The 10,059-nt window shown below is 37.7% G+C and overlaps 1 protein-coding gene across 2 annotated transcripts; it reads right to left on the minus strand.

Moving 5' to 3' along the window:
• Positions 1 to 1,597: 1,597 nt before the first annotated feature.
• On the minus strand, positions 1,598 to 9,779 carry LOC109920637 (trace amine-associated receptor 1-like). 2 transcript variants are annotated; one of them, XM_048596996.1, is made up of 3 exons: positions 9,575 to 9,779; positions 8,554 to 8,569; positions 1,598 to 3,005 (listed from the first exon to the last, which is right to left on the minus strand). In XM_048596996.1, the coding sequence occupies exon 3, from the start codon at positions 2,869 to 2,871 to the stop codon at positions 1,840 to 1,842; it is 1,032 nt and encodes a 343-aa protein (XP_048452953.1). In that variant the 5' UTR covers positions 2,872 to 3,005; positions 8,554 to 8,569; positions 9,575 to 9,779; the 3' UTR covers positions 1,598 to 1,839. The 2 variants fall into 2 exon arrangements, with proteins under 2 accessions (XP_048452953.1, XP_048452952.1); XM_048596995.1 differs by having other exon boundaries at positions 8,302 to 8,569.
• Positions 9,780 to 10,059: the final 280 nt, after the last annotated feature.

Below are 10,059 nucleotides of genomic sequence, written 5' to 3' on the forward strand. Positions count from 1 at the left end.
GAATAATTTCATACAAATTGAATAAGTGTCCATGTTTCCTCAGGATGAGATCACATTGAATAATTAAAAATAATGGGCTCACCAACGTTTATGTGAAGCAAAGTATTCAAAATTAATAGGTCATTATAAATTAGAAGTAAAATAATTATTTTGAGCTTTTGCAATTGCTCTTTAAGGATTTTGTTGCTTCATGGATCAGCGATGAATGAGCTTATGAGACAGGTGGTGAATTTCCATGAACTAACCTGTGTAATTGAAACTTTACGAGTTTCATTATTACATATGATAAGCAATGGCCTTGCAGTAAGAATGCAGTACCTCATAGTGTACTAATGTAAAAATGATACAGAGTTCATTACAGCATTCTACATGGGAAAGGTGAAAACCAACGAACTGAGTGAATTACATGATCATTTGAGCTGCTGGCTTTGTTGCTGTGTTGTCTTTTTCAGTTCAGGTTAAAATTTTACAAAAGAATATGACTGAAATTCTGTCAGTAACAGATAGAGCGGAGCTTTCAAAGAAGAATCATTCAGTAATCGATTGCTCCTTTCAGAAATCGTTTAGTCAGTTTTTGTTTCATTATTGTTACTTGTAGCTAAACAGTTGGAAAGTATCCACTCTTAGTTTACTTGGCTCAGTGTAAATCTGAAAGTGACAGCATTCTCTGCGCAGCAGTTTACACTGACAGCAGAGACAGGAACAGTGAGATGTATTGGGATTTTTAATGCCCAGCTATACAGACTTGATTTAACATATCTCAAACATCAGCACTTCTATATTCCATACTTTCTGCAGTGTTATGTCAAGATTTTATCCCTCATGTTCTGCCTGTGTTATGCCAACTCTCCAATGTAACTGAATGGACTGAAAATCTGAGTTTCCATATTGAATCTAAACTATCACTTGTTATTTGCAAACGTTCTTGTTGTGGTTGTAAAAATTGTCCACCCATTTTATAGTCAAACATATAGCAGCTGTCAAATGCATCAAATATATTTGCTACCATTTATGCTATTATGTCTCTGAGCATAATGGATGTCTATTTATCCCTCATGTCCTGCACATTAATATTGGTGGACAGACTATATTAAAAAGATAACTTTGTACAAACCTTCACCAAGAAAGCTGGCCAATTCATCATAACTGTTGTTCCAGCGATGTGTCACAGCTAATCTTCAATATGCCTGTGAAGGGACTCTCTACAGCAGACTAGGAATCCTGCCTAAAAGATATAAATGAACCTGATCACATTAAACTATAATAGATGTCCCTCCTCTTCCAGGAGCATCAGCTTACTGCTAAAAATGAAATGTCCAGCTGATGAGAGTGAGTTTCAATTATTTCAGGATTTCTAACAAAGTTACTGCAGGAAGACTGGAGGGTTCCAATGGATATTTATTCTTTAGATGATGGGGTAAATGTAAAACACATCTTTAAAAGAAGAAATTAAAATCTCACAAACTGAACAATGTTTAAACACCAGCACAAACAAATTGATTGATGACTGAATTTGCAAGTGGAAAATTCATACGTCTCTCGTATGAGTTGGAAGGAGACTTTTATTCATGTAGAAGATCATAATACAACGCCATAATCACTTTTCATATTATTTCAAAACACTTGAATCATATTTGACAAATCCTTGCAGCTGATAATCAATTGAACTTGATGGTGTTCATTGCAACAACTCTTTTTATAAGTTTCAAAGATATAATTGTAAAGCACATTCTGAGATAAAATAATAAATTATCAGAAATGCACAAAGAAACTATATTAAGAACAGCAGCACCTTTCTTTCTAGTTCCACATTCTTTATGCTATTTTGATGGAATTAACTCAGAATAGATTTATTCTTGAGGAATCAGTTGCAAATATTTTAAAGGTTAAAATATTTTTTAGGGCTTTTCGGAACCAAGAATAAAAAAATGCATAGATCACGGGGTTAAATGCAGAATTTAAATAACCAAACCAAAAAAAGAGATCAAACATAATAGGTGGGGTTGTATGTTCAATGAAAGGGTCTATAAAATTAGAAGTGAAATATGGAGACCAGCAAATTAAAAATACGCCCATCACTATTCCAAGAGTTTTTGCAGCTTTTCTTTCACTTGTCTGAGAATTTATGTTTTTACTGTCTTTGATTGTCTGGGTTTGCCTTGCAATGTCATTTATGGCTCTGGCTTGTTTTGTAGCTACGAAGTAAATCTTTGTATAAATACACAGCATTATAAATCCAGGGAGGTAAAACGAAATGAGTGAATAAATCACTGAACAGATTTTCCCCATCAGCAGTATACAGCCACCATAGCAATAAATATTATGGTAATAGAAATCCCTAATTTCAATTAAATTCAGTTCTAAACATATCATGCCAAAACCCACAAATGCTGAAAGAATCCAACTGATGAAGATCATTATGAGGACAATTTGAAGCGTGATTCTGGTCTTGTATTTCAGCGGGTCACATACTGCATAATATCGATCAATAGAGATAAAGCACAGGTGGAATATTGACGCTGCACAAAGCATAAAATCGAAGCTTGCTTGAAGTTTGCAGAACATTTCCCCTAAGTACCAACAGTTTTCTATAGATCTCATCAAACTGTATGGCATAACCATACAACCGAGCAGAAAATCTGCAACTGCCAGCGAAAGAATTAGGTAATTAGTGGGTGTATGGAGTTTTTTGAAGTGCGAGATTGAAATGATCACCAACAAATTACCAACAACTGTCACCAGAATTGCCACTGCACCAAACACATAAAGGGATACTCGGAGGCCATTTGATCGGTTGGCTTTCAGGCAAGATCCATCCATAAATTTGTAGCAATATTCAACTACTTCTGTGCTTCTGATGCTGGTATTCATTTTAGTTCTCTTTCAAGGTGCTTTTGTCTTTGAGTTGTTATTATAGCTTCAAGTAACCGTAAATCCTTCCCTAAAAGCCTCTTCTAATTCCAGCAGCTCACTGATTTGTCCTCTTCAACATCCTTCATTTCCAACTGCAAACAGAGAATATCAAAGCTTTCAAATAGGAACAGTTTTTGAAGATCACAGTACACATAATTTGAAGAGCTATCCCAACATTTCACCATGTTATTTTCTTAAATGTAAGCGTCATTTAGAAATGGAGAAATTTGTTCTATTTGTATTGCCATATCAGTTGATACTGTCAAGAAATGATTTTGTGCCACAAGTTCCTTGCGCAAATCTCATTCACTTCAGCCCCGCATCCACCCCCAGTCCCTAGCCAATGCATCTGATCAATCCGGTTACAAAGACTGCTTCCAGTTGACTCCCAGGTTGTTTTCCCAAGGGAAAAGAATAGCTACAGATGAGTGAGATCCAGACGTTGTACCCTGCCAGGAGCCAATATCACTTGCTAGTCTCGTGCACCACACTCTCAGTCAAAAAAAATGGACATTTTTCAAATTTTATATTCATGGCTCTGAATTCTCCTTTAGGTAAGTTAATAGATTGTTATCATTTACTGTGGGTAATTTAATGCAAAAAATGAGGGTGGCATGGTTATTATAGTTTAACTCTACACAGCATTGATGACACCACATCTGATGTTATTGTGCACAGTATCGGTCTAAGGAAAGACATAAGCAGTTCAGAGAAAGTTTACCAGATGAATGGCCAGGAGCATTGAATTGATGGGTTGTTCTTTGTGGAAAGTTTGGACAGGCTTGGCTTATTCTGGAACTAAGAGTTAAAAATAAGTGGTCTATTTAAGATGGAGATGAGGGGAATTATTATTTCCTCAGCGGGAAAACCCTTTAAAACTCTCTTCCTCAAAAGGTGGCCGAAACAGAGTTTTTTTTGATCAACATGCGGATGAAACTTTATCGAGGTTATGTGAGATTGTGGAATAATCAAATCATCTTATTGAATCGCAGAGCAAGGTCAAGAAGCCAAGTGGCTTCCCCTGTTCCTTATTCATATGTTTGTACGTTCATCTGCACCTTTATTAAATTCAAATAAACTATGCATCAGTTTGGAATCCATTGCCCTCATTATTATTTTATAAATCTCAATCATCTCTGTTTCAAGTCTGTATTTAACCTATTAAAACACCTTAGTTGTTTCAATCTATCCTAGGAGTACTATCATTTAGTATTGTGTAGTAGATATTCTCTGGACCACCAAATCCAATTCACTGGCTGTATTTTCTGAATCCCCCATAATAAGTCAATTTAACATCCTTATCATAGAATCCCTACAGTGTGGAAACAGGCCCTTCGGCCCAACAAGTCCACACCGACCCTCGGAGCATCCCACCCAGACCCATCTCCCTATAACCCCCGTAATCTACACATCTCTGAACACTATGGGGCAATTTAGCATGGCCAATCCACCTAGCCCACACATCTTTGGATTGTGGGAGGAAACCCACGCAGACTCAGGGAGAACATGCAAACTCCACACAGACAGTCACCCAAGGGTGGAATTGAACCTGGGATCCTAGTGCTATGAGGCTGCAATGCTAACCACTGAGCCACTGTGCCACCCTAAATAACTGCCCTATGCACATGTTTTTTAGGTATTCAGAATGTATTGGTAAAAATGTAGGTACAATAAACTGGGGGTCACCTGGCCAGTAATGACATAAAAAAGTGCACATCTATTGTCAAATAACCCTGAAGGACATTCTATTGAAATCAACGGGATGAAAATTCAATTAGTTGTAATAGCCACAATAACTTACTGCTCAGGTGTCCCCAAATGTTTTTCAGTGGTATTCCAAGTGGTTCAACAGAAAAAATGGCCACGTACTTTGCAGTGCACAGAATTGCTGTCAGCTACAGGAAGATTTTGAAGGTTTTTGTCAGTTATTAACTTGAGCAGAAGAAAAAATAGCAAATGGAACTCAACCTTGAGAAATGTGTATTTGTATTATGTATTGATGATAAACAAAACAAGGGAATATACAAGAAACAAGAGAGTACTGAGAGGGGTAGAGGACATGAGAAACCCTAGAAAGCTTGTCCACAGGTCCCAGGATGCAACAGGGCAGGTAGATAAGTTGGTGAAAAGGCATATGGATGCTTTCCTCCATTAGGCAATGTTTTGAATACAAAATGAGGGATGTACTGCTGGAACAATATTATCCACTGGTCAGGCCACAGCTAGAAGTTGTGTTCAGCATTTATCATCACAGTATGGAAAGATAATTGCTCTAGAGAGAAGATTTAGAAGTGTGTGAAATTTGCAGAGTGAGGAAAGATTGAACAGACTAGAATTGTTTTTCTTAGAAGAGGAGGCTAATGGGTGACTTAATCTAGGTCATTTGACTGGAGGCTTGGATAGCGTGGACAGAAACGACCAGTTTCCCATAGTGGAGAGGTTAATTACCAGGAAGTACACATTTATTGACAGAAGGATTAGAGGGGACATGTGGAAAAACCTTTGCCACTCAGAGGGTGGTGGGTGGTTGGAATTCTTTGCCCACTTTGATGATTGAGGCTGAAATCTTCAACTCACGCAAAATGAACCATGATCTGTGCTTGAAGCACTTTAATCTGCAAGGCTGTGGACCATATGCTGGCAATTAGGATTAGAATGGGTGGCTAAATTATTTAGCCCATTGTGTTTGCTCTGGCTGAAAGACCTCTTCCTAGTACTTAAACTTTTCTATTCTTTAATGGTTCTAACATTGACAATTACCTACCATTATGGGGTCACCAATCAGATAGAATGCAATAAATATATTAAATGCACAGTCAGGGTCAGTGGTATTCCTTGCCTAGAGGCCTAGGTTTGAGTTCCACCTGCTCCAGAGGTGGATAATAATATTTCTGAATGGGTTGATTTGAAAAAGTCCACAAAGTAAACAGTTGGCGTCCAGTTGGTTCAGGGCAGTGTAGAGCGATGATAGTGAATTAGTAGACTCTACCTGAAACTATTCTCATTTCTAAAATGTCTGTGCACCTGTCAGTTTGATAGTTCAGTGTTTAAAATAAAATGACTTTATGCCCCATAAATCACAAAGAGAAAGTGATCGTGTTTTGTGTGGTTAGGGGCTTGAGATCTCTTATCGAATTAACTGCTAGACTGCATGAGTTCAGAGTAACAGATAAAAATGCAGATTCATAAGAACATAAGAAATAAGAACAGGAGTAGGCCCATCTGCCCCTCAAACCTGCCCTGCCATTCAACAAGATCATGGCTGAATGGACCCAGACCTCAAATAAAACAAAGATCTGCAGTTATTGGAGATCTGAAACAAAAACAAAAATTGCTAGTGAAACTCAAGAGGTGTGGCTGCATCTGTGAGAAAAAACTGAGTTAAAGTTTCGAGTCTGGTGACTCTTTGTCAGAACTGAAAGCAGCTGGTATTTATGCTGAAGGCAAGGTTGGCGGAGCAGTTGGGGTCGGGGAATGGTTGGAGAGATGGAAGGTGGGAGGAGAGCTGAATGAATAGGGGGAGATGAGGCCCAGAGAAAGAGAGAGAGAGAGAAATGAATGAGGGCACTATGTATGGCAGGCCAGCACAGAAGAGGATGTGAATAAATGATAATGATCCAGAGCTTCCAATCACCTGCCGTTTCATCTCACCACCATGTTTCCTGGCCAGGATTTCTGACACAGGCCTGCTGCAGTTTTCCAGCAAACTCAAAGAACATCTCATTTTCTGCTTGGGGACCCTGCAATCTCTGGGACTCAACATTAGTACAATAACTTTAGATCCTGATTCCATCCTTATATGTTTTTTGCCCATTCCCACACCCAGTCCTGTAATGACATAGCAAAGCCAACCCTTTTTCATCCACTCTCTGGCCCATTATCACATTACATGTTTTGCCTTCAGCACAGACTGCCCTCAGCTCTCATTATCGCTTACTCAGCTTCTCTTTTGTTCTCTGCTGGCTTGCCAAACATAAACCCTTGTTTACCTACACCTTTTATAACTCTCTGTCTCTCAGCTCCATCCCTACCTATCCACTCTGGAATTAGGCGATCAATCAACAGAAGAATAGCTAAGAAAATCCAAATTCATTTTTTTGAGCTCACAAGCCTCAGACAGTGCAAATTTTATGGATTGTCCAATGGCTTTTAATGATGGTGAATACTTCATGCTTCCATCCATTAAGACCAAAATTCCTACCAAGCTATTTACCATGGACAAATATATAGTTTAGGTCTCATAACTGTGATCACTTTAATTGTAGGTGTAGAACAACAATCAAGTGTTCTAATGATTGTTGGTGGAATGAACAGTAGAAAGCTGAATGAAGACTAAGCTGGAAGGGTACATTAGAGACATTGCCCTTTACATGCTAGACAATTCACTACTATTATTAGTAGATTACCCAATATTTAAATGTGTCAATAGAACACAACTATACATTGTTTATTAAAGCTTTAATTGATTTTATGTATTCAATTATAACATTGACTGTGACATGGGGCGGCACAGTGGCTTAGTAGTTAACACTGCTGTCTCACAGGGACCCAGGTTCAATTCCAGCCTTGAGCGACTGTCTGTGTGGAGTTTGCATGTTCTCACCGTGTCTGCGTGAGTTTTGTCTGGGTGCTCCAACTGCCTTCCTCAGTCCAAAGATGTGCAGGTTAGGTAGATTACTTGCTAAAATAAATAACGCCGTTGTGTCCAGAGACGTGTTGGTTAGGTAAGTTAACCATTGTGAAAACATCATGCGGGGTAATGGGGATGGGATGCTTTTTGGAGGGTTGGTGCAGACTTGATACACCAAATCTCCTCATTTTGAACTATATGGATTCTACAATTCTGTATGGCATAAAGATATTAAAATTGATTGTAAAACATTCCGCATTTAACTCAATAAATTAAAACTCCAACTCTCTGTAAAAGCTGGAAGTTCTATGCATTTTTTCTGTTTCTGATTCACTGAAGCTATTATTTGGGCAGAAGCATGCTGGGAAATGCATTAAATAACAGTGTTAACATCTTAGTAGTTTTCTGTCAATGTCACAAAAACAAGAAGAAGAAAAAAGCATTATTGTCCAAAAGACTTCAAAAGATCAGAAGACTTTAAACTTTAGACTTCACTGATATTAGGCATTTCTGCTGGGAAAGGGAAATTTAAACAAAATATGTTCTTACTTTTACTGGAATATATACTTACATTTTCTTCAAATACAACACTTATTACATTGCTTAGTTGCTGTCCTTCAAAAAGATTCAAGTGATAATAACAGTGAAAATAAATCTTTCAATTAATCTGAAGTTTCAGCTAAGAAATCAGACATGCAAAATATAAAACTGCAAGGGTTTCACTGTTGCCTGTGATAATATCAGAACAGAGCACTCACCATCAACACCAGCATTTCTGTCTCACACCTTCACTAACACTAATTGCCTCCTAGCGATTTTCACCAGCTGTTTATATAGCAGAATTGAGTGGCCTCATCAATTGACCAATTATTATAACTAGGATCTAGCTCCAGGCACAGCTACAGTAGGGATTAAAGATTATCATCTCTGCACTGGGGACATCACTCAGCATCCTGAACTTGTTAATAGACAGTACATTAGGGCCCATTGCTTGTGTACTCTTCTCTTACCCTGGGGTGTTTTTTCCTGAAAAAAAACAGAAAAGGTTATCATTGTCACCTGGTTTGTCATAAATAATAGTAATTGCAATAACATTCAACACCTAAAGGCAAAAGTTTTCCATTTAAGTTTAACCCAATAGTTTACAACAATATAGGAATTGAAATTATGACATTAGTATCAGATATAGTTGGAAACATCAGGATGAATGATCATCTTTGAGTGATAAAGGATGAAATAAACATTGCCAAAGCAACATATGTTCTAGCCATTAGCTTTTAATCATCATTTCTGATACAAAAAACTAACAAGTATAGGTACAATCAAAGCCATATTGTCTAGATCTCTATTAAACATTTCCAATATTAATAAATGTTACTAAACCATCAAATGTCTCAATCTCTCCTATAACCACACTTATTGAAATCCAGAATTATTTTTACCTTTATCTTATATAACCTGCCGCCACCAAATTAAGTGCTCTAGAAGTGTTTACAATAAATTACCGACATAGCGCTATGTTCCTCATGCTTGAAGTTCAATCAAATGGGGCACAGAAACGGGGAAGCAAACTGCTAACACAGCTGTCAATGTTGGAAAAACTCCAAGACAACAATAAAATGTTTCCAAATCGAAGAAACGCATCGGACCTACTAAACGAAAAACATGGAGCACCAAAGAATCGTTAGCGAAGTGGAGAAAAGTATTTTACTGGGACATAAAATCTACCTGAAAGGAGCAATGGTGCAAATAAACGTTTATTGTGTTTTAGGTTGGGAAAAGTGTGTTACCCTCCGGTTAGCAGGATGTGAAAAACTATACAGAACACAATTACGGTGCCTCCAGTTTGTATCAATTTAGCTTTCACACTTCAGAAAATCTGGCTGTGATATGAATGCTTTCCAAAGAGAGACGAAGAATTCATGCATAACATCAACGAAAAAAGTGACTTGGGATTTAAAGTATAATAGGTGAACCAGATTTCAAAGGATTTGGTCAACACAGAAGTAAAAAAGCAAAAAAGAAACTTACCGTGGGAGATGCTGTTTCCTGGAACCGTTTAACGCCAAAATTAATGACCGATGTTTTGTGAACAGTTTATTTTTCTTTCCTTACAAACCCAGAATATGGTTCAAAAATTAAACATCATTCTCACTGCGTAAGTGTAGCAAAACGAAGACATTCCGAAACCGCAGAAATAGCTACTGTCTTTGCTAAATATTCAGATATACTCCAGTGCTGGGATCGTGAACAATGACCAGGATCGGATTTCAATTTCGATTTAATCAATGATCCCGCCCAATCCTTAGGATTGGAAAACAAATCCTCTGGAGATAAATTTGCAAACAGAGAAACACTAGTCAACTTTATCAGGAAACAATAAAGGACATTCAGCAGCCTAACAACTGATAGAGCAGCCAGGAGATAGAACACTGGTCGCGTTTGGCATGGGAAGTGAGGGATAGCTGTGAAGTGAGTCTCTGTTAAAATATTTTCAATCCATCGGTAAGTTGTTG

Source organism: Rhincodon typus, chromosome 5 (genome assembly GCF_021869965.1).
Source record: "Rhincodon typus isolate 14 chromosome 5, sRhiTyp1.1, whole genome shotgun sequence".
Lineage (NCBI taxonomy): Eukaryota > Metazoa > Chordata > Chondrichthyes > Orectolobiformes > Rhincodontidae > Rhincodon > Rhincodon typus.